Genomic DNA, 25,995 nt, shown 5'->3' with positions numbered 1-25,995 from the left:
TTAAAGATAAACTTATATAATTAAATAAAATATAGTTAAAATTAAAACCAAACAAAATATGCTGCTTTTTCTATTTGAAAATGCAATATTAATGTTTTTTTTTTCTTATACAACTTCAAAAGCACAAGTATAACAGCTCCTGTAGTAAATGCTTTATTCTTAAAAAAATTACTTTCAACAGTTCAAGAATATCTCCAATTCCCTTTATTACATAGTGGAATAAAAGCAGACACTTTCAATTACTTTTGTTTTAGTAAGAAAGGTGAAAAAGATCAGCCAACCAGAATTTATTGATATGTTTCCTGCAGTTAAACAGCAGGGGCAAGAAAAAAGAAGACTATCAGCATTACTAAAAATACAGAAGAAAAACTATATTATCTTTTTTATCAATTTACTATATGCAAATCTGTAGTAATTTGATGGGAAGCTGGACCATGTAGTTCAGTATTCTTAAGAAATGCTACTATACATGTACCTTCTAATGACCTAACTAAATAAATAGAACTATGAAACAAATTCAAAGTCCATAGCACTATTTTCTAAATGAAAGAAATATACTTTAGGTATTTGATATGTTACAATGTTAAAATATTTATTTTTTACAGAAATAAGTGGACATTCTAATAACTATATTCCCAGACTTACAGAATCATAGCTAAGACCTACTTTGAGATGAGTGAAATTCTAGTGAGAGATGAATGAATACAAAAAAGGTACAAAAAGTAAAGGCTTGAACCTTAAAACCCTTTCAAGTACAGCTCAAAAGAAAGTAGTTAGGGAACTGAATTCAATGGAACATGAGTTAGAATGGATAACTATAAGAAGTGAACCTTTTAGAGGAAATAAAATCACAAAGCTATGAAGTACATGCAAAGGATCTAAAATCAAAATTTTAAGTGTAACTGAACAAAATTACCCACACCTCCAGCTTCCAGTTGAAGGGAATGAGTTAAGTAAAGACTTCACCAAGAAAGAAGCATCAATGCAGCCAAATTACTGATCAAAAAATACCAGTTGTTATAGAGGTTGCTGGAGAACACTCAGTAAACAGCACAAGCCAGTTAAGAGGCCAAAAGTTCCATTCTGTATTTATAGAGAAACCTTTTTATGCACAGCTTTTTAAACAGATTTATAAACACCAGACCATTAAGAAACTTTAAACAGAACAAATCAAAATTACCCTTTTGCTACAAGCGAAAACAGTCACACGATCCTGCTGAAATGGAATATTCAGAATTCAGAAAGACCAGTATAGACTACTAATTTCTGCTCAGCTTACTGGTTTCTGAAATTCAGCCTCTGGGAAATGTGTCATTAAAAAAAATGGAAGTGCAACATTGGCATTCGGTTCTGGATTATATTTGCTTATGCATGTGCATACTGAGGAAGTTTTTTTCATTCATTCAACCAGCAAATAACCCTTTCATACTTTCTGAGTAGTTAACTTTCATAACAAAATGGTACCTTTCAGTGGCTCTGTAATTAACTAGGATGAAAAGACCGAGCTGGGGGTTTTTTCTGTTTTGGGTTGGTTTTATGGGGGAGCTTGTTGGAGTGTGGGTTTTTTGTCTTTTCGTTGTTTGGGGTTTTTTGTTTTGTTTTGTTTTGTGAAAAGAATGCTGGCTGAGGAGTTGATAAGGCAAGAACTAAAAACTAATGAAGTATTTTGCTGTGGAAAATGACCCACATCACCATTATCCCACTCCTTCACATCAGTCATGCAAGCAAATTACCTGACAATGGAATTGTGAATAATTTTGATGTGTACAAACTACATGCCATTGCAGCATCACATACACAGCTCAGTTTTACCACCTTGATTTTTCACTAGGTTTTTCAGAAACATCAAGAAACATCAATTACTGAGACTATGCAAGTACTAGATTGGGATGCCAAATTTTCCATGAGTTACAGACTTTAAAGAAGGGCTTGTAAAATATTTATTATTTTTGAAGCTTGCAATTTTATTTGTTGCACATTAATTAGTTAAGTTAAAGCATTGTCAGATTTCACAAAGAGGGATAGATAATCAAGATTTTTTTTTTACCATTGAAGAGACCTTAAAAACACAGACTATGTGTTTTAAGTTGGAACTTTTATGTTCTAAAAATTAAATTGCAATAAAAAGAAATCTTAATTCTTTTACCATGTGTACATAGATAAAATTTAAAAGGTTTTTAATTAACCTTGAAAGCTATTGTTCGACAATAAGACCTTGGAAGAGCTAATCACTGCCAGACTGGAAAAAAAAACAGAACTAAGCAACTATGCAAACCAATGATCATTAAAAGGTGACATAAAATTTTCCTTCTTTTGTAAAAGCCCAGTTATTATAGTTTATTTTGGGATTATTAGGAATGCTGCTTCTGGCCTTCATGTTGGTTGTGCATTTCTTAAAGACTTCCCATTTTTTAAGATATTTGAAGTGTAATTTAGCTAGGCACTTGTATTGAAAAGTAAGATTCAACTGGATTTTTGCAATGGAGATGTACATGACTAAAATGAAAGTGAGTTATTTTCTGAAAACACGACTGACATGATTGCTGGCATTTCAATCTTGTACGGTCCCTCAGCAGCAAAACTGACTAATGTTAAATGATGAAGGATTCAGATACGACACTGATGTGGCCATATATGAGGTATATTATAGGTAGGAGGTTGTAGTACAGCCTGACTAGATGCAGTTGTTTACTTATAAACTAAATCTTCAGAGGTAAGCTGTTATTAAAAAGTAAATTCAAAATGGAGTGATTTAGATTTATAACTCAAAGCACTTGAATATGACTAAGTTGTGATGCATATTTTCTGTATGGGAGTCTTACTAAAGCAAAGATTCTTACTAAGCCTTTAATTTAAATTAGAAGAACAACTTCCCCAATAAATTAAAATTCAGCATCTTCAGTGAGCTAAATTTTGATCAAAGCAAATTGCAACTCCAGGAAATACTTGCAAAATTGCTACAGTCAGTACTTATCTTCTTAAAGAGCTTCTTCACTTATTAAGTACAAACATTTGAAACAGATTCCTGATGGTGGGCTGTTGAGACACCTCTTGCCTTGCACTGCAAAGTAAACTAGATTGTGACTATCTGCTCAGTTTCTCATCCATAGAATTGTTTGAAGGTTCAAATCCAAAATCTATGTTTGGCCACCACTTGATTACTTTTCTGAAAAAGTAAATCTATTTGAATAAAATCTGGACTGAGAATAGCAGTAACATAATTCAATTAATAATTGGAAATTACTGTTCTAAATGCTCCCTCTGAGATGAAAGATCCAATAAATGTAAATGACACTGCTGAAAAGTCACATTAAATCTGAATGCTTCCTCAAAACATGAATGAAATTGAAATATATATAGGGGGTTTAGAGAAAAGAGGTTTTAAAAACATAATAATTTCTGCAATATCTTTTACTTTTTCCCCTATTAGTTATGGCAGATGGAGATACACATGACAATAAAAATGATGAAATACAATAATTTTCTGCTTGTATTAATTCAGTCTCGTTGAAACTTTACAACAGCTAGATATAAGAATAGACTTAAAGATTATATTGAGATTTCACAGTAAATAATTTCTAATACCAAACCCCCCCCCTCTGAAAATTCATCATCTGTTCATATAAATAATGATTTGGACTTGCACTTTTCTTAAAATTGTGTAAATTATTTTGGGTTCATTGCAGTTCATCAGACACAAAAAGTGTCCCTGTCTACATTCAAAAGATAGAATTCAATGGGATTATTTTCATATTTAGTAAGTAAGAAATATCACATTTTCACTTTGTTTTAGTAGATAACCCTAGATTTTGGAACACTCAGGCTTATGCTCTAATGAATAGTTAATGAGTTTCAAAGCAGAATTATTGTTTCCCTGATGAAAAATGAATGAATCAATGAATAAGAAGACTTTCAAACAACAGTCAATAGCTTCATAACCAGGGGACTCACCTGGAATGTAAAGAAATGGTACATAAACTTGGATATCCCAACTACAAAATGGGAGAATGAGAAAAATGTTTTTCACCCAGTTTCAAGAACAAATAGCAATAATTTCCCATTTTGAAATTTTCTGGAAAATACATCTGCTCACCCTCAAAACTTAGCCAGGAATGTCCATCCAATTTCATAGAACCATATAGCCATTAAGGTTGGAAAAGACCTCCAAGATGATCAAGCCCAGGCCTTGACTGATCACCACTTTGACAATTCACCACAGCACTAATTGTCATGTCCAGTCATTTCTTGAACATTTCCAGGGAAGGTGACTCCATCTTTTCCCTGGGCAGCCCATTGGAATGCTTGACCACCCTTTCAGTGCACGAATTCTTCCTGATGTCCAACTTGAACCTCCCCTGGTGTAACCTGAGAACCTGACTAGTCCTGTCACTAGTCCCTGGAGAGAAGAGACCCACCCATCATCTTTCAAAAAGAGCTAAACAATCCCAGATGTCTCAGCTGCTCCTCACAGTCCTCACTCTCTAGACACTGCACCAGCTCCACTGCCCTTCCCTTGACACGCTCCAGCACCTTGGTGTCTTTTGGAAGTGAGGTGCCCTGAACTGGGCCCAGCACTCGAGGTGTGGCCTCACCAGTGCTGAGTACAGAGGAGCAACACTAGTTTTGATACAGGCAAGGATGCATCTGCTTCAAAAAGCTCTGAAATAAAATAATTTATGATCAGCTTTTGATAAAAGCAAAGGGTATTTTCCCTTCAGTGATGACATTCCATGAATAAATAGTATGATTTTGAAAAGTTAAAGCTCAGAGGAATTTATCAGGAATTTGCCCATTAAGTCTAGCAACTTAGATGTTTAAAGTAGGAACATAGATTACTAATATTTTATCTGTAGTCAAAATGGAGAAATTGGCATCTCTAGAGGGTAGTTACTAATGATAATGAACTAAGACTAGAGCAACAATGCAGAAAACCCAAGCACCTTGAAGCTTTTGCCTTCAACACCTGATCAGCAATTGATCTGAATCTCATCTAAATTGGGAAAATCTTGTTTGGAAATCTCACTTTAACCATATCAGAAGTCATCTAAGTTTCTTACCCTTAGCATTTTGACTTCTTCATAGGGTACCACATTCACCTTTTACAGGCAAGTTCCCTGTGCCATATGTAAATGTGCATTTATTTCTGTTCTCTTTGCCATTACTGTAACATACTGATGAATTGTTATGAGTGTGTTAGAATTACTGCTGCATTCATACATTTTAGTAAGTTGTTTTATTTATGCTAAGGAGGCCACAAAGCAGCAGGAAAATCAACCAGATTTTTTAAATATCTGTACTATAGTATTTTTACTGTATTGGAACTAGCATGCCATTGATAAATTATGATCAGATATTTAGATAAGTGTTTTTGAGCACCCTGTAGAAGTTCATCATATGCAAGTACATAGTATGTATTTAAAAAGTTTTCAAATGCTTCCAAATATTTCTGAATACGTGCAAAAATTAAAATCCATGACGAATCCTTATGTGTATTTACACAACACCAAAACAGGGGTTTGTGGATGTAATAAATTTTGGTGCCTATTAGACAAAAATGCAACAAAAATACTAGCAACTCAAATTATTGAAAGTCTTTTTATTTTTTGGGTACTAGAAATAAAATGAAGCGATAATATTAATTCCTTATAAGGTTGTTAAAAGGTTTCTGTTTGATATTAGCACTAGTGATTATAACCTATTATGAGTTCCTGTTCCAGCTTTTTATTAATATTCTGGTTTTCTCTCTAAAAGTAAATTACATAGATGAATATATTTAAACCTGGAATTAGGTAAGTTTTTATTGCAGTTTGAAATGGAAATTTTGCAGCTCTGAGTGGAAGTGTGAATGTGGAACAGTAATTTTGTCACTTAATATTCTCACCTTCAAGTCTGCATAGCTGTGAAGCTATGCTTTTAGTTTAGCAACAAAATGGAAGCAGGTGTATTTCAAACCAATTAACTGCAGTGACTGCAAGCCACCAATGGCTGTGTTAGCAAACATGTGCCTATTTGTTACATGTACTAACCACGCCAAAGACAGCCTTTTATGCAGGAAAGGATGAGAGATATTAAAGCATAGTGTAATATGGGAAAGTTGGCTGAAATATGCATCTTTTGCCAAAGACTCAGATGCTTTTTTCAGGCAAGAACCACAAGAGATGTGCCACATACCTTGCAGATGCTGTAAGGAAGAGGGTTTATGGCAGTAATTTACTGCTAGATCTACCACTCCATTTTCAAGATGGGACTGAGCTGGTCACAGAGCAATTTATCAGTGCCAGTCTCAACAGTTCCTTCCACATCACCAAGGAGCAGTATGCAGGACTCAGACTATGACCACAATTCAGATTACTTGGCAAATGTTGCAACAGTCCAGCTCTGCTGTGAGTCTTGTGGCAAAACCTTCATCTTGTCTTTGCTCTTTTACTGTTTGTGAGTCAGGAGAGACTCAAAAATCACAATCTCATCACTGCTGCAATACAACTATCATAAATTCATCTTTCACATGCCTATCATAAATTCAGACTTATAAGATTTAAGCTCGTTCCATTGCCGTGCTACGTAACAATGCATGTCTAGCTCAAACTAGCAAAGCAGGGTTTAGTGCTGCATCAAAATTCAGTGTGGTCAGCTGCCAGAGAAACCTGTTATGCACATCCTCTTCAGGTACATTCTATTCAGGCATTTTCAGAAGAGAAAACTAAATCCTGGGCACCAGGACAGTCATGCCTAGGAAACAGACTGTCATACAATTTGAAAGTCATCATGAAATTAGTTATTTTGCTTTATCATTTGTAAGTTAAAAACACAGAAAAATATATTTCCTTTCTCCAACTATCAACAAAAGCCCTTACTAGTTTCAGAGACATTTTAAGAGATAATAAGAAAATCTTTTTTATTTTGTCTTTTCTTCAGATCAACTGTAAGAGGTATTTCTCTATATTATCCACTTAATAAACTGTCATGATGCTTAGCACTCCAGCCTTTCAGTTTACAGTGAAGAGAATGTGACTGGGAAAACCTCTATTCTTTTATTCTCACACCTTCCAAAGGAATATACTTTTAGATTTAATCTTCCTTGTCCTTTAGACTCCCTCTGGCCTCTAGACATCCCTGTAAGTAAAATATTCTATTTTTTCCAGCACAATACTTCCTCTGCTCCTTTTCTTGTTTTACATTGAAATTCCAGTTAGTATCTATATAATTTTTTGCATTAATTTTTTGTCTAAATGAAATTGTTCTGAGTTACTCTCAGATCTACTATCAAGAAGAAAAAAAAAAAAGTGTTTTCATTAAAACTTCAAATTCAGAAATTCTAATTGTATTTTCCTTTCTTTGTAAATCTAAATATAAACCAGGTAGAAAAGGCCAAGAATGACAGTGACAAGTAAAAAAACTGCAACTCTAAAAAGCCTGAAAACAGTTCTGACAGCTAAAACATGAAACAAACTTGTTGATAGATACTCTTTCTGCACAATATGCTTTATCTCTTTTCCCTGCTCTACACTGAGAGTGTAAAAACAGATTTAAAAAGTAGTCCATCATTTGGTAATGCTGCTAGGATAAAAATACCAAAAATAATACAATTGGTTTGCTTGATAAGAAAATAAATACTTTTTAAAAAACTATCTCCCTTTGATGTTTGATGAGTAGAGACTTTCAGATGCAACTACCAATCTCACCTCATGCTTTCAACCAGAAATTGGGGCAGGAATTTTTCAACTGAACCTAGCATTTGTCTACTTCCAGTATCTTGCTTTGTTGAACTTGGAAGCATCTGGGGTCATAGCACGATATCCAAGTACTTTTAAAATTTTCCATGCTGCTGTTATCTAGATCTCTGACCAACACAACACACTTTGCAGACAGTGATGTAGATAAAGAACAGGAAAATATCCTTTTGTATTGTAAGTAATGTAACTTGCTGTCATTTCTATCACACTTTATGAATCAAATTGCTTTAGAATGATGATACTTAAGGGAAAGTTCTCTACTTGAGCTAAATGATATTTTGGCATTTGTAAAGTGATAAGGCTGCCTGTAAGGACTGGAAAGCATTTGTACATGATTGTGCATGTGTGTCTGTGAATATGTGTGCTCTAATCTACTCTCTAGCAGTGTTTTTCTAGCATACTCACAAATAAGGTTCAAATGTTTTACAAATCTGACAGCTTCAATGAAAACCGAGGTACATGCTAAAGAACAGTTACCATAAAACTGAATTCTAATGCTTCCTAAGTAGGAAGAGGTAGATAATCATATCCCACTATACCCATTACTCATATTAGTATTGTCAGGATCAGCACAACTGTTCTTCAGGTACTAAACCAGTAAAATTTATGCTATTTATATTCAGTTCAGTTTAACAATGACTGTAACATATGACATCAGGAAGCACAGACACATAAGTTTAGTGTGGGCTACCAGCTTCAGCATGATGAGTTTCTGAAAAGAGAGGATCCTTCCTCTGACTGCTTTACCTTGCAAAGCTCATTCATTCTATCCTTTCTCAGCTTCCCCTCACAGTACCAAATTTTAGTCAAAAGTGAAGTTGACAATACATCCCAAAAGCAATTAACCTACATGTAAATGCATGTAGTGATCTCTGGCTTTTTTGTCATGCTACCCACATTTCATTCTAACCAATGTATTATAGCTTAAAACCCCCCCTAAACAATATAAATAAAACTACAATGAAGAGGACTGTATCTAATATATTAGTAAGAACTAAGATTATAAAGAAAAAAATTTACTGAATTTATCTAAGATGACTTGTGACTAGACATAAAAAGGAACTATTTGAGCTCTGCTAAGGCTTATTCCTCTCTGATCATTTAGTTCTAAACCAAATCAAGTTCAAAAACCAGTTAATCTTCAACAGATGATATAATTAGCTCTGAAGTAAAAAATGAAGGAAATTCCACATTCTCTATAGCCAAATTATTTCCCTGATCCTCTATTCTCTCATTTAAAAGATTTGTGCATTTTTGGTCGATTAGTTGGCATGAGGTATTTTGTGGGGCTTTTGAGGGGTTTTTTTTGTTGGTTGGGGGTGGTTGTTTTGCTTTGTGTGGGTGTTATTTTTGGATTTTGGCTTTTAACTGATAGATAGCATCCCCTGTTTTTCAACACATTGTTTCTCAGGGCCTCAAGACTGATATAAAATTCTCTTTGAGATTTTTTTTTTTCAAGCTGCACAGCACCAACTTGTTTTTGCTTCCTCAGAAATAATTTTTCTGGACAGCTAATCAGTCCCAGGGATGTTGGTTCCATCCAGTTGTTTACTGAACAGTGGCACACCAAACAGGACTAAACTCTTTGAAGAGGACCTTGCCAGTGTGGAAAAGATCTTCAGGGCCTACTCCTGTTTACACATTCTAGCTTCATATTTGATTTTCTTGTTTCACATGATGCTTTTGACCTTTGATCAAAATGCTTTCTAAATCTCTTTTTGGGGGTACGTTTAAGTATTACTTAGGATTATTTTGAGGTTTGAAAATTGACCGCTAGAAGTCAATTCGATTTTTTTTGCTGTTGCCTTTCCCTATAACTTTGGAGCAGGGGATGTTTTAGTTTGAAATAATTTTAAGACTTCGTTTCAGCTTCACATTCTCAGCAACACTTCTCACATTACTTTTTCAACATCGTGTCATACTTACAATCTGTGTATTTTTTTTGTACAATCTTGATATTTTCTTTTTTTTTTTTCCCCTAATGGATGGTTGTCTCTGAAGATAAAAGTCTTTTGAAGTTAAAAGAAACTAGAGGGCCCCAAATATTCCAAAATGTTGTCACCAGGCCCTATGCATTAGATAATTAATTTTCTTTATCAAAAGCCTAATCTGTTTAATTTTTTTTGTTTGTTTGGTGGTCAACATTACCACATAGGTTATTTGCCCTTTCTTCAATACCCATGAAGTACAAATATTAATTTATTTTGTATCTCAGAGTAGATATATAGCTTTTAGATGCATCCATTTCTGCCTGGATATTGAGGTTTTTACTTCATTCTATTTTTGTGAGATAATTTTTACCACAGATAATTCCATGTCTTTCATAGAATATGTGTTGATTTTTACCACCTCTCACTTATAGAATTTACATTATCTATTCTGAATTTTTAGGCATTTCTATCTATACTTCTTAAACTTCATAACACATACATATGTACTTTCTGAGCCTTGAGCAAAGCCACATTGTAATACACAATTCAAATAAAAACTCCTATATATATCTAGATGATATTTTTCTACAGCCAGAATAATGGCTTATTATGTTTGTGTCTTGGTGCACTGAATTTAATGCTGTCAGACACTGTGAAATTTAAACTCATCATTAGCCACAATGAGGATAGGAATTTAAATTCACAATGTAGGCTGAAAGCTGCAGGCCATATTTTTTTTTTTGTTTAAATATTTTTTTTCTGGAGTTGCTTTTTGTGTGCAAAATTATTCCTAGCTTATAGGAGTCTGCTATGAATAAGATTTGAAATGTATTGCAGAGGAGACATTATTGGAATCTATGTTTTTCACAGCTTTACCTGCATACCCGCTTTATAAACTGATCTAGGGAAAACAGTGAAGTCCAAGATGTTACTGGTGGTGAGCTAACTTTTCCTGTGAGTAAGGCTTTGAATCAAACTGTGACTGCCATGGACTCAAAGTCATCAAACCTTCATGTGAGGCTTTCTGATACTCTCCGCCTAAATTTAGAGTCAATTCATGTAAGTTTGTAAAGGATGATGTATGTCATGACAAATGCTTCTATAATCTCACCATGCAGTTTATGATTACTAAATAAATTAGCCTGTGCTGAAAGATGGGATAAAAATTTGCTTAAGGTTCAATAAAAAGAAAAATGCCACTTTGTAGGGCTTTCTAACATAATTCAGAGAAAATGGAGTGCACTTCTGACATGTATTACATGTCTTACAGTAAGAGGTACATCAGTTTATTCTTAGTGAAAAGAATAAGATGCCAACAATATCTCCTGAAAAAGTAACAGTATTTCTCCTATTCTGAAAGCTTTAAAAATTGAAGTCCAAATGATTTCATCTTCTAGCACCCAATGAGAATACTGCTCCAGGACAAAACAAAAATTCTTTGGCCTGTAGTGTCACCATTATTATAGTGTGAGTATTTGGAACCAAATGCTCTTTTCTATTTAACTGAAAAAATCCTACAGTGTTCTGCAGCCTGACCCTTATCTCACACAACATTTTTTTCCAGATATAAATAAACGACAAGCAAGTTCTTTAGGGTAAAAAAAAGGAAAATAGGAATGTTGGAGCTCTTTTATGATTCACCTTTCCCTCCTGTGAGTAGTTATATCTTAAAAATAGAGATGGGTCTGGCTGCTGCAATTTAAATGTGCATTTTCAAAACTACAAAGCCTGAGGGCATGTGAGTGTCAGACTGAGCTCAGGTTTAACTCAGAATGTTGCTACAAAATCTGAACCCAATTAATACCCAGTTCCTGCATCAAAGCCTTCTGAAAGTTTAGAGTGTATTTTCCAAAGAAGCTGTTTTGGTTGGATTTAAAAGTTAGCTTACTAAGAGTGGGGGAATTTTCCACTGAGCTTTGACCCTTCTCTAGTTCATGTGGATTTGCCTGGTGTCATGTAATTCCAATACCTCAAACTAGAAGTACTTTAAATTGCATCTAGTAGACTTTACACAGTCCTTCAGCAGGAAACGTAGAATATGATTAGGCATATGATGCAGAAATTGGCAGGTTTTCTTAAAAGCATTAATTCTTACATTGGCCACAAATATCCAGTAGTGGATATTAGTATTGATCTTAGTGTTAACTGTTTAACCTGAAAATCAGATTCACTCAGTAAGTTTGAACCAGGCTCTGGATTGATGCTGCTCTGTACCAGAGCATGGAAAATGTTAATTTGCTAACCTTGCAAAAATGCTGGCTGCATTCTGCAAAGCAACAGCTCAGACAAGAACAGAATCAGCTTAAAAAAAATAAACCCTATTTAATAGAACTAGATGGATTACAGCCCAGAAGGAGAAGAAAGGACTGAAATCTGTCTTCTCTTGTAACTGATGTTATCATGAAAAAAAGGAAAAAAAAAGTTGATTACTTAAGGAGAGTTATTAAAAAAGTATGGATTACAGAAAGGCTGACTCTCTAGGTAGGAGGTGATTTTCTTCTACCTTTATTGTGAGCGTTATTTATCTGTTTGGGTGGGCTTTTTTCTTTTCCTTTCTTTTGCCTGACTATATGCTGGCTTCTATTTCTCAGTCTACAGAACAGGTGAGATAAGTATTTTTCACTGAAATGGATGTAGAGGAGCTGACTATGTTTTCTTGCTCGGGCAGAACTCTCTGCACATTTGTCTGCTTTTTTGGTTTATTCCCTTTTCAGAAAAATTTCTTTTACCAAGACTTATTTCACTTTACATATGTTTCTGAGACCAATTCTTCTTTTGCCTCCCCATAATTTTAAGTGCCAAAAATCAAAATCTTTATTTTGCCAATAAACTGTTATTATCCTTAGGTTAATGTATTCTTCCAACAGTCTACACAGTCACCTCCAGGCTGGTGTAAGTACCACACTGCTTGGAGTTTGAGCTGGCTGGATGCATTCTACCCTTAAATAGAAGATATAAATTTATTTAAGCAACGTCCTGGGTAAAAAATTTATTTATTCATTTATTTATTCTCACCATTTGTAGTCTGCCCATAAAGCTTTCATTTCATAGAGCGGTTTGAGTCAGATATATAAATGTGATTGTAATCAGCTCTGTAACTGTACCTCCAGAGTCATGCCCTGACAGGTTGTTTTGTCAAGTGGTTAGACTACCACAATAATATCTTTCAGTCAGAGCTCCCTTAAAGGCAAGAATAGCCATTAAGTGCTAAGCAAGCTCATCAGAAACCTTATTCATCACTGGAGTACATATTAATGTATTCATTACTCAGGAAACAAAGAAATCCTATATATGTGATGCATTTTTGTTACTGACAGACGATGACAAAAAAATTCAGGTTCATTCAGTGTTCAGGATACCAAGAATTTGTCATATCTGCTTAAAGGATTAAATTTTTGTCCCGTATCAAATACTGTTTTACTGTGGTCAGATAATATGGCTCCATAAGCCACCTTAAAATGATTAAATGCTTCGCTTCATCTTATGCCACTTCACTCTCCAAACTCCATCTGTCCTGAACAGCAATCCACCCACTGAACATGGAAAATCCAAGATCTTCTTTCCCATTCATACTGAAATTCCTATTCAGTCTCTCAATGCACAAGATATAAGTCTACTGTAATAACCACATACATCAAATAATAAGATATTTTTCTACATTTCAGTACTTGTTATAAATATTTTATTTCTACTTCTCCAACCTAATTTGCAATTCACATATATTTCCTCATAATTCTGTCATATTTCCTTTTTATAGCCATAAGCCGTATTTCTACTTTATCATTTCCTTTTAACTACCTTGGAAGACCTTTCTATATTTCAATTACCTGCAAAATCCTAGTCCTGCAGCATAGTCTTAAAATCAAAACTGAAGTATTGATGCACTCCTCTGCATATTAATTCTGATTATTATTAGAATATTATTGGAGTATACGTATGCTGGAAGCTCCTGAAGCTTCCTTGACACATCAAGGCTCTCATCTTTCATCTAGTGAAGTCAATGACTGATCAAAAGCCACACTGAACCCACTGCAAGCATATACTTCAGTGTAATGAAAAAGATACTTGCAGCTCTTCAAATACTTTTTCCTGACAGTGTTTTGGTGTAAAAGTATATTTGCCCTATATACATCCTGCTATTAATCTGAGAAAGCTACTACAGTATGTGCTCTACTGTCCTTTTCCAACTTCCATTTTTCCACATGATCGTGCTATTTGATGAGGAAGAAGGGTCTTAGGAAGTCATAATGACCTGCAATTTTTTTATGCCTCTTTTGTTTCTCCTAGCACTGCAAGCAACAATGTGCAAACCTTTGTACAACTGCAATTCCCCCAGTGAGAACTATTTTTGAGAACTATGTTTGAAATATGGGAAAAAAGTGATCTTCAATCAATTAGATCAGGTCATACAATACAGATGTGGAGCTTCATGTATCTGAGAAATTTGTGTTTCCAAAAATTATGAAGTGGTTGACCTCTACAGAACTACAATCTTGGTAAAACTGAGGAATTTCTAAGTAGCTCCTTATTTCTCTTTAGAGAAAAAGTATTACTGTTGTCATGTTAATTATCATAATAAAAAATTTCAGTTCTATCCAGAGAGGACTTCAAGTCCTGGGCTAAAACAGACTGCACCACCCAGATATGCAGCAGTAAGAAAGAAAATAATCCAGCAATTAAGAGAGTAGTAGTAAACAAGAATAATTAAATTTCCTTAAAGGTAAGTAATATTTTCCAAACAATTTAGACTGGGTTACTTAGAAAAAAATTATAGAGCTGACTTGCTACATCTAGAAAACATAATTGGATTTGACTGCAGAACAGCAATGGCTTCTGATTGACGACCTATCTAATTTAATTTGCAAATCTATTTTTGCTTTGCCTTTTTAAAGGATGATTAATAAACATAAAATCCACATGTGCAAGTATAACTGACATAGAATCTATGTAAACCTGGAACAAAAGAAATTATACTATAGTTTTTACGGGTCTCAGAAGAAGGGTCAGAGTAAAATCATGTTTAAATAAAGATTATAGAAAATTGAAGGAATTACATAGATCAAAAGAACTTGTAGGAGATAACATGAGAGTTAAATTACTGTCTCTTCTCCTTTGAAATCATAGAGAGAGAAATACCATTTTTAAAAAGCAAAATGTTTGTAAAATTTGGATAGAAAAATATGAGTTGAATGGGAAAAAGGAGAATTTCTGTTAGTGTGCATTTAGCCTTAACTAAGAAACCCACCTTGGAAGACAAAGCAGAAAAAACCTCATTTACATTGTCAAAAAAAAAGTAGGTGCAGTTTGACTAAAACTAGGTGAATTCCAGGTTCCTTCATCCTTCTTATACAGCTGCTAACTACAAGTTTGCTTTAAGGAAGAAGAGAAAAAACCCAAACAAACTATACTAACAGAGCCCTCCAGTGAAGGTTTTTATATAACTTTATTTCACAGCATTGTCTCAGGAAAATGTACGCTGACCAAAGGGATTTTTAATCTTTCTCAAAAGTGCTCTGGCAGGATAAAGCTGCCTCATGATGTGTGCTTGTACTCTCAGGAACAAGGTTGACCAGTACAGTTCTGTTACAAGAGTATCTTACAGAGATCATATTCCAGGTAAAAGAAAAATTAAATAAAAGCAAAGGGAAGAAAATTTTGAACTAAGATTTAAATAAGAGAAGTAAAAATCAAACAGATATTCTTGTTCTATAGCTGCAGAGAGACAGAAGAAGACCCTGTGATGCTATAGATGCTTGGAACAGCAGGGTGAATATAAAAAAATGGAGAAAGGTTTAACCATGTGCAGAAAGGAACCCGTGAGCCTGCCAGAAAATGAGCTTCTTATTACTACTTGTTTCCCCAGTTCTTTAACAAAATGTTCACTTCACCAAGCCTTTCTCTTTCCTCTCTCCAAATCTCCAGGATACATGTTAAACTTGTTGGCAGGAGGCATCTCTGTGCAAAAGGAAAATAGACAGTTGCAATTCTAACTGCTCTCTCTAACAACATAAAAATTTGAATCCTTTTTCTTCTTTCCTTGAGTAATAAAGCAGAAAAGAGCTTATGCAGTTAAAAGAAAAAGCAAAACTAACAATATAAGGAAGAATAAGTATTTAAAGTAAAACAGCCAATTGCCTAATTTTAAAGTGAGACACTCTTACTATACAAATATATAACTGCAATGTCTCTAAACCAAAAAGTACTACTTCTGATACTATATTTTTCTTATCTGGGAAATAAATGGATATCTGGATTACTACCCTGTTTCTACTATACCTTTCTGCCTACATAAAAATTTACAAATAAAAATTTTACAAAAAATAATCAGTGAGAAGCTATCAACTTAATCTTTCAGATTGTTCTAATCAAGAATTTCTTGGACTGACATATAACAGACTGCTTTTAAAAGCTGACCATTAAAAAACATTCTTCCGAATGCAGGAAAAATAATATACAAAAAATCCCACATCCCCATGGTAGTTTACAAATGCCCATAAGCATACTTTGAAAATTAATTACCAAAATAAATAATTTATTGGACACATTCACGGTGAAGTGTTTTCAAAGAGACACTATTGATTGCTACAGAAGAAAAGAAAATAATTTCATTGTAGTACTACCCTTAAATAAATACATGTGAGAGATTTATCTCCAAATAAGCACATCTTATTTTCTCTTTTTTATATTCAACTTTTGTTTTATTACTTCTTCCATAATTCCTGTCCTATATTCACCCCAATACACTATGATAATAAAAACCACAAGCTTGAGAAAAATAAACTAAAGAAAAAAATTCTGGTTGATGTTCAACATTATGAATTCCTGCCAGTTTTCATCAGTCATATCATGCCATGTGGAGTAATACAGTCTGATTGATGTTGCTCACAGGGACTCATCACCTTTCATGTGTTTGCTGAAGAATTTAAAGGTATCACACAATCTCTGGATAAAATTAATTCTTATGGTGCCAAATATTTGATTAAAAAATAATGATCATGACATCAAAAACTTATGAATGCATTTCTCAGTGGTGGGGATCTAATTCTTAGTGCCATTTATAAGTTGTTTTATTTTTTAACTTATGAGAGACACTTTGAAATCTCCTGTGTCAATTGTACATTTAAGATTAATTCTCTCAACATTTAGTATTATGACCAAGTTTGAGCTTTAGCAGGATTCAGCATGATTCTCTTTTTCCACGTTATGCCTGATGGGGCCCTGCTTTCCTGCAGATTGCTGAACACCTCACTGCCCATGGAAAGCGGTGAATTAATTCCTTGTTTTGCTTTGCTTGTGTGTGTGACTTTTTCTTTACCTATGAACTGTCTTTATCTCCACCCATTAGTTTTCTTTTTAATTTTCACCCTTCCAGTACTCTCCCCCACCCGCATTGGTGGAGGAGTGAATGCAAGGTTAAATTGCTGGCTGTGGTGAAACTATAACAGTAACCTTAATTTCATTATAAACTAATATACCAAGTCAAGGCAAGGTTTTTCAGCTGAGCCTCATGAAATCTTAATTCATATGGAAGTTAGACTTGATACTTCATATACAGAAAAAAACAAAAGCTACCATACATATAATATTTTTTAACATTTTGAAGGAGCGTTACCTAAACAGATGGCACACACACCACAAAATGATACTTAATGGCAACATATAAAGCCAAAACACAGTGGTAAGTGTGATTTGTACCACAGTTGATCCTGCAGAGTTTAAATTTAAATCTACCTTTAGAGGAATTGATATCTAGATTATGCAATATCTTTTGGTTGGTCAAACAATCTCTGACAATGAGAAGGTGTTTTCTTCTCCAGTGGACTAAAATTTTGTAGAAGATTGATAGTTTAATTACTACTAAAGGTATTAAAAATTATATGTTAACATGCATTTAGAATCTTCATTATTACCATACCTGTTACTTTCAGTCTGTCAGCTCCAATGACAATCTCATCTTCATCTGCAGAAAACAATACTCTTCCACTGTCACTTGCTCTCACTTCAAATCTCTTACACTGAGCTTCCACAGCATCAGCCCCTGAAATCAAGGAAGTGATCATTACATCTAAGATATTTTGTAAGAATTAATCATTGGCATAAATTGAATATCCAAAACCTATTGAATACATGATGCTTTATGAAAATATTTGGCTTTCTGTAAGCCTGATAGATAACTTGCATTATAAAATACTGTTAAAATAGTTTACAGAAATAACTATGAAAACATCTATTTCAGCATTATGTGGAAATCAACACTAATATTTAGCATGTACTTATACACATGAGTTCTTGAAATGCCATTTCAGACAGAACTTACTGGGGTTTGTTCAGTTTAAATTGCAGTTTCTTGCCAATGAACAAATAAAGATAACACATGACCCTATTCCATCAAGACACACAAATCAACACAGCAGAAAACAGTATTTTTCATTCAGTTCTACTGCAAACTTAGAGAATAGAATAAGAAAAACACCACAACAAAATACCAAAACAAACAAAAAACATGGACTAAGATATCAAAATTTATGTCATATTTTATGAAACAATATTCCCAAATGTCTCAAAGCTCAAAAATCCTAAAATTCTGGAATTGGACAGATATATGGATTGATCTAACTGCAATGAACACAGTTTGCAGGTACTAAGACTTCTAAATTTACTCTGCTTTTCAATTTACAGGTCTTATTCTTACTCTCCAGCGTTTTGTGTACTAAATTGTTTCTGAAAATTTTATTTTATTAATAAGTGAAAGCAAACATCATTTCTGAAAATGTTGTTGAAAAGCAACGAACTGCATATGGCACAACAAGACATAAGGCAAGATACATTATTTCAGGGAATAATAATCTGAATTTTTCTCCATGATCCCTAATTAAACTTGTAATGCATTCCTGGAATAAATCTACATGTGTAAAAATTATGTGGAGGGCATAATAGACAAATAAATTTATATATGTTATCTCAGTTAAATAATCTGGTTAAAAGTTTGTAAAAAACTCTTCCTCCATAAAATGTATTTATTTTATTATGCAAATGCATTGTATCAAAATATGTAATAAGGAATATAAAAACTGTTATAATGAATTTTGGTCAAGGAATTGCCTTATCAGTTCATAATTTACAGAATCAGCTATGGGATCAAAACAATTCCTCTTACTTTCAGATGAACATATGTTTGTACTGTAAAAAAAAATTAGCTATTTTTGATTCACAAAGAAAAAAAAAGAAAAAAATCAAAATACTTGTGATGATGCATTTTGATGAATTTAGATATGTTTATTCTGTAAATGTGCAAAATGGTATTTTTTTTCCCATTCCCCTCCCCCACTGAAGTTTTTTAAAATGTGTTAATCAGGTTGTTGGCTTTGTTTTGAAAAAATATAAAATCTTTGTAAAAACCGGGGCAGATTTCAGATTTCAGATGCAGATGTTTGGGCATGCCCTTGTCCTGCAGCCGTACTTATGGTTCAGGAAACCAAAGGATAATTACAAATAACTTAATACTAAACAGTTTCATCTTTATTTAAGAGCTGATGATAGCTTAGCCACCTAAAAGAAAGTGGCATTATAAGTACTGTGATGTTACTAATTTACACCCATCAAAGTTCTTAGCTCTGTAAGAAAAAGAAATTAACAAAAATGTGTCAGAAATCAAAAAGAGAAAAGACCTGCCACATTCTTAGTCATTATATATCACTCTAAGTGACAGCCCATGTTTCAATAACGGCTTTTAAAAACTTGTGCTGTATTTAGGATAATATAGGTTTTCATTAAAAATGACTTAAATAACAATGGTCTGGAACTTTGACTAAGGAGTGCATATATTTTAGATGCTATTTGTGCTCCTTCAGAATCACATTGTATAAAAGCACACCTAGGATTCAGCTAGTCCAAAGTACCATTACAGGAAGTAAATAAATTTTAATTATTAAATAAATGGGCTTTTACTTCATGTTTCACTCAGGACTTAATAGTGTATTACTTGGTATTACTATTGCTGAAACGGTAGTTAGTGTGTTCAAGGCACTTGAGAGATTGCGAAAAAACATAATACATGTTACATCTGTCTCTTTGACATAGAACCAGGTGTGAATGTTATAAAACTGGTTTAGAAAAGTTGAACTGCCTACAGAGTACTCAGTGCTATCAAAATGGAATTCTGTTTAGTTTCATTTTCATTTCCCAGTTGAAATAGGAACAAGCAGTTGCATTTGCAATATATTAGGGTATTATCTTCTTAGCTGTAAAGCAAATTGCTGTTCCAAAACCACTCTACCAACATACACGTCTCATAAAATGTCTGAATCTTAATAGTGCTACTAATAAAAACAATGTCAAGTCTAAGAATATTATGCATGAACAAAGGAAGTATTTTGAAATTCTAATCTCAAACATGTAGAGCCATCACGATTTTCAGCAAATCATATCTGCTTGAATAATGCATACTTCAGTCCAGAGAATCATGTATGAAAATCTAGCTTCTAAATTCTGTTTGGAAAGGTAATTTCTATCAAACACATGGCTAGCAGAAAAGCTGTTTAGCTTTGCTAGTTCTTACTGTATTGTTATTCTACTTCATCCTAGACATGGAGTTGGCTACATAACAGCTTTATTCAAGTTCAAGAGATGTCTATGACAAACTTTTCTCATCTTGTGTTCAGGAAAACTATTTACTTGTAAATTCAGATGTATAATTCTCAATTAAATTATTATGTTTCTGTGAAATTTCTTTCATTTAAAGTATACAGGTGAAAAATATATGTATCATATTCATATATACATGGTATGTAATGATGGTTCATAACACACGCTTCGTGCACAGCAGTTGTATAATTGAAACTATCATTAAACCAGCTACATTTACAATGGTACAGAGCCTAAAATTGTTTGTTTTAACTGTAGTGAAGATGCATTAAATGAGAATGTTGCATAGTACATGCTGTAAAAAACCAGAAAATTATGGTTCTGTAATCCAGATTAACAGTAATAGAGATTAAATTTCAAAATAAAAACTATTTTGAATTTGTAGAGAGTTTGACTTACCAATTAAGTAATACAATAATAATATGAAGAATGCATGTTCTAACATTTTTCATTTTAAAGTCAATGATTACATACGGTACTTCATTATTATTATTCAGAAATAATAATTAGAACCATTATTTGCTGTGATAATAAATAGAAATAAGAACTCTCCAGTCTTACAAGGTTTAGATATGATTACAAACACTAGCAGTTGTGTCTGATTTCTCAATCACCTTCCATCTCCACCTGGCACACAACAAATTCAGACAGAAAATGATAAAAAATCAACAACCTTAAACTGAATATAGGGATTAGAATTCAAATGGAATTACCACAAAGTGATCCTTGTAAATAGGAAATATGATAAAGTTCAATATACTTTCTTCTGGTTCTTCAATGAAAAATGGGTTATTTAAACATTTATTAAATGCAGAGTTTTATGCAGAGTCTGGATGACAAAGAAAGTTACTTTTATGAGACTGTGTTGATGCTTCTGAGATTGGCGATTAAATAGACAAAGCATTTTTAATAAAGATTCTACACTCATCTGGGTCTAAGATAATTTCTGAGAAGTATACACCTAGATAATTTTTTTTAAAATATTCATAGGAATTATAAATATTATGGTATTTTGGACAGCAGAGATCTTAAAAGATTTTCAGTGAATGCAAGAGCAATCGTGCAAATGAAGGATTCGTACCAGCTGAACAGAACAGAAGCATTGAGGAATTTGGAAAAGAAAAAGAAGAACTTTCAGCCAGGAGCAAAACTTCTACACAAGCAAAGATTCACAACAATCAGAATATGTTCTGCTTTCAGTTTGCTGAGGAAGGGAAGGGACCATCTTCATTACATCTAAAAAGTGTGAAAGTAGAAGGTAAAAGATCCCTTAGCTCTCTCTCTCTCTCAATAGTTGGTGGCCATGCTGTAGAGATGTCAGAATGTTACTGTTTCTAGGAGAGGTTGATCTTCAAGGTTTCCTATTCTAATTATTATCTACTCAAACAAGGGAAGCTGGAGCAAATGCTGGGTGAGAAGAAAAAAGGCACACATTTGTTACCTTTTGTGGTAGTGAACAATAACATCTGTCAACATAAATTATTATCGTAGGAATAAGGCACACATTATTATAAGAGGAAACTCAGTAGAACAATCTGAATCAGGCAGGACACTTCCTTCATCATGACCTACAGACCCAGTAATATCCATGAAAGATTAGTTATATTACAGGTTTAGGACTTCATCAAATGACATCTGACAGAAAAGTTCTGCCCTCCCAAGCTGGTTTTACTTCTAGGAACTTTGTAGAATCATAGAATCATTATGGCTCTAAAAGACTTCGAAGGTCAAATATTAACCCAGAACTGTTGATATGGTATATCAGTTTCACTGCAAAGCACATCTGAAATATTGTCTGTCACCTCTGCAATAGACAGAATGCATCCTTCCTGCAACCTGTCTTCCTGGTGCACCTTGACATTGGAACCCCAGCTATGAAATAGTATGTGGGAGTAGCATACCAGCAGCAGCAGACAACACTCTCCATCCTATTTGTAATGAGGCCACAACAACTCAATTCTGAGCTTTTCTGCCTACTACCCCTAACATATGGTAATTTCCATGAGACTCAGAAATTACATGGCTGAACAGACCTTTGGTCTGATCAGACACAGCTGTTAATAATTTCATCAGCTATGAGCTATACTCATGGGGGAATGAAAGCAAAATGTGATTCTCTGCTTCTTGAAGGTTGTTTGAGCTTTAAGTCAACATATTTATTTTGCTTCTGTAATGGTGAAAAGGATGTGTATTGTCTGTAATTTTTTTAGCTATAATATCTTAATTGCTTATATGGCTCCTTAGATAAGAAAGCCAAGCAAGACACAGGAAGATATGTCAGGCACCAACATTTATCTGTAGGACTTCAAACTGTATGTTTTGCTCCTTTTATAATCCCATTAAGATTAATTTACTCAAAACATGATCTAGATTCATGAGCTGAGTCTTGCAGCAAGTAAAATTACTTTTGTATCAGACTTATTTCTCTCACAATACTAGAGATGTATTATAAACATACAAAAAATGTAATAAACATATATTAATAATAAATAAATATACATGATTTCTGTAAATGGATAAATTTTAAATTAGATTATTAAATAAAGTATTTAAAGTATAAAATAAATAGTAGATTAAATTTTAAATAAATATATATTATTTTTTATTACCAGTTCTGTGACATTCTCTTTCCTACATGTTTTCCTTTATTGTCCAGGAATGTTTCTTTGTGACATCAATAAACAGCCACAATATCTTAACTTCTTTTTATAGCTGCATTTATCAACTTAGATTTCATTGACAAGCATAAAAGTCCAGCTCATGCAACTGTATTATTTATAAATCTAACATATTTGTGCACTGCAAAATGTGAATGGGAGTAGAAAGCTGATCAGTTTTTCTTACTCATGATGAATGTAACCTGAATATTACTAAACCCTAAGAGTATTGTCCAATTCTTCAGTCTTATCCTTAACCCTGTAAATACTAGCTTTTTGTGATGAGATTAGTTTTTACAACATAAATAATTTACAAAACTGAACATATACCTTTTGGTAGCTGAAGCTTACTGAAGCAGTCTGGACACTACTTTTCCATACAAAATTAGTGGGAATATTTCTATCCTCTCTGTTAGCTAAGCTAGACTGTACAGCTATAATTATGCTGTTTGGTCACTCGGTTTTATGAAAATACTGAGTTGTTTCTAAGTAGCTGCACATTCCACTGAAGAGAAATGAGAGTTAAAAATAGACAGAACAATTAATTGTTCTGTCTAATGTGAGGTACCTGACTACCTGCTGTACTTGATGAACACCACATTCAAATCAAATAGCAAGAACACACAGAAATAGTAAGGGGAGTTATGAAATGTCCTCATTAGATAGATGAAACTCAGAGACAAAACAGGACTGTTGAATTTCTCCTTGGGAAATATAACATCTTGCAGATCATGTAGATAATTCCTTGCTAAACCTGTTACTGTTTATCATTATATATTTCCTTTAGGTCACAATTATAGCCAGACTTCCCTATTGAATGTTCTACCAATTTACCAGAAATTCTACTGAAAATTCACTGATGTATAAATCTCTACATCTCTACTTTATTCTTTTCTTAAAAATAAATCTGATGTTTTACTTATTTGCATATTTTGAGGCCTAATCTCTCATCTGCAAGCTGCCTAAAATACCTACAAGGGCCTTTATGCATCCTGCTTTATCACTCTGAGGTAACTGGACTGAAAATGAAACTGGATTAAGTGAAATACATTCACGCAACCCAATGGTTCTTTACCTTTCCTGTTACTCATTTATCCTCTGACCTTTTTAAATAACTGTTATGGATCTTACTTTGTAAAGATTTAAAAAGAAAAGCATTTCAGTTTTGTCTTTCTTACTTGTAATATTCTCTGAGAGCATTAGACAGTTATTCTGAGACTTTTTTCTACCAGGTGGCATTTTGGACATTTTTTGGTGTTTTATTAATAAAAATTAAAAGCTAGCAAATATTTTTGCCCATATTCACAGAATCACAGAATCATTCAGGTTGGAAAGACCTCCAAAATCATGGAATCCAACATTTGACCTATCTCCACCTTGTCAATATATTCTTAATGCACCCTTTTTATTAAGAGATTGGTTTTGCATCTTCCTTTTTTTTTCCTCTGATGTGATTAAAAAGATACAAATTGTTCTCCCAGATGCTTTTGGCAGTTTCCCATAGACTTTAAATAAACTCTGTTGTGACTCAAAAGTATTGTATAATATTACTCACAATGTAGTGAATTAGACCATTATAATGTTTCTGAATGCAAATCAAACCTTTTTGAGATAAAGAATTGAATTAATCACACTTGGAGAGAGAGGACCTAAACAAAGGACACAAGCTACCAGAGCACTCAGAAACTTTCTTTAAAAAGAAATGTCAAAAAACCCCTATTTCACATTTTTATAATATTAATTCAATAGTGATAGTTACTATATAAGGAAGACTATAAAAGTCTAATTTTTACAAACTGACTATTTCTCCAATTATCTGCTTTAGCTAGCGAGTTCAAATATCCTGAAGCTATCTATGCAAAAGGTCTTAGCATTTCATATAATCACACTTTATCTGAGAAAGATTTAATGAAAGAATGTACAAAATACTAAAAGATACACATGACTCATCCACAAAAAGGCTACCACTGGTTACTACTGAGTAGTAAAACAAGACAAAAAAATATAGCCTGATTACCAGAAAATTATAATTTTAAACCCTTCTGCTACTTTGCAGACCAGTGAAATGCATTTGCAGATTTCTGAGCAAGATGCATTCGCTATGATGAAGGCACAAGACAATGAGGTCTTAACCCAGCTCTCAGGATTTCTGCATTACCAATTTAGGAAATTACTTATCTCCTTGCCCTTGACAGTGGGACAAGAGCCAGAAAGCTGTAGAAGCAGGATAAAAGCATATTTGGTCTCTTAGCTTCTGGAAGTGTCTCTTTTGATTAATGTTCTCAGTGGAGTTCATTGTTGACTTGTAACACATAAGATGCAATTCAATTCACCGATGAAGACATCTACCTCAGCCAGTAACCCTGCTGACACTGAAATTCTGCATCTTTGTGATTTGAACCACTGCCAGATTGTCTACCTTTGAAATACCCTACTTATGGAGGCTACACTGATACCCTTGGGAAATCTGAAGTGTCCTTGAAAGAGTGTACGATCCTGTGTCTGGAGAAAAATATAACATAGATGCAGATGGATGTGCAAATTCAGAGACAAGACCTGCAGCATAAGTGGAGTTTTCATCTAGGCTAGCTGAAAGCTTTCACATCAGAAGTATGGCAAGCCAACCAGAATCACTCAACAAGAGAAAAATACATGTGCTAAATTAGCACCTGGCTTCTTCTTCTGCACCAGAAGAAAAATGGGTAGAAATCTTTAAGTGTGTGAAAACTTTGAGGTCATAACACGTGCAGATGCTACGGGTAATACGTATGGTAAAAGAGTAGCAAAACAACTTCTGCAACCAAAATATCTATGCAAAATAACACACAAGCAAAATCATTAAGTTTTGGAACCCTAATGTTGTAATAACTTATTTTAAAGGCAAGGTAGCCCTTAATTTTGAGTTGGAAAAAAATGTTCACTCTGTATTATTTTGATCTCTAACACTTGTTAGCGATTCAGTGAATGATAACTGTTCCCAGAGACTAATTAATTTTAGATTTATGGAATGCTTTTCTTCACAGGAAGAAA

At 33.6% G+C, this 25,995-nt stretch overlaps 1 protein-coding gene across 2 annotated transcripts in view; it reads right to left on the bottom strand.

The window, feature by feature from the left end:
• SGCZ (sarcoglycan zeta) overlaps positions 1-25,995 on the bottom strand; it is a 395,003-nt gene that overhangs the window by 26,954 nt on the left and 342,054 nt on the right. For both annotated transcript variants that reach the window (XM_071432308.1, XM_071432309.1), the window contains exon 5: positions 17,580-17,702. In XM_071432308.1, the coding sequence (XP_071288409.1) occupies positions 17,580-17,702 (123 nt within the window). The remainder of the gene's footprint in view (positions 1-17,579; positions 17,703-25,995) is intronic.

The sequence above is a fragment of the Agelaius tricolor genome, unplaced genomic scaffold (assembly GCF_023055355.1).
Source record: "Agelaius tricolor isolate 1412-34295 unplaced genomic scaffold, bAgeTri1.0.p SCAF_8, whole genome shotgun sequence".
NCBI classification, from domain to species: Eukaryota; Metazoa; Chordata; class Aves; order Passeriformes; family Icteridae; genus Agelaius; species Agelaius tricolor.
The sequence above is the reverse complement of the archived record's forward strand: the minus strand, read 5'-3'. Positions and strand labels throughout refer to the sequence as shown.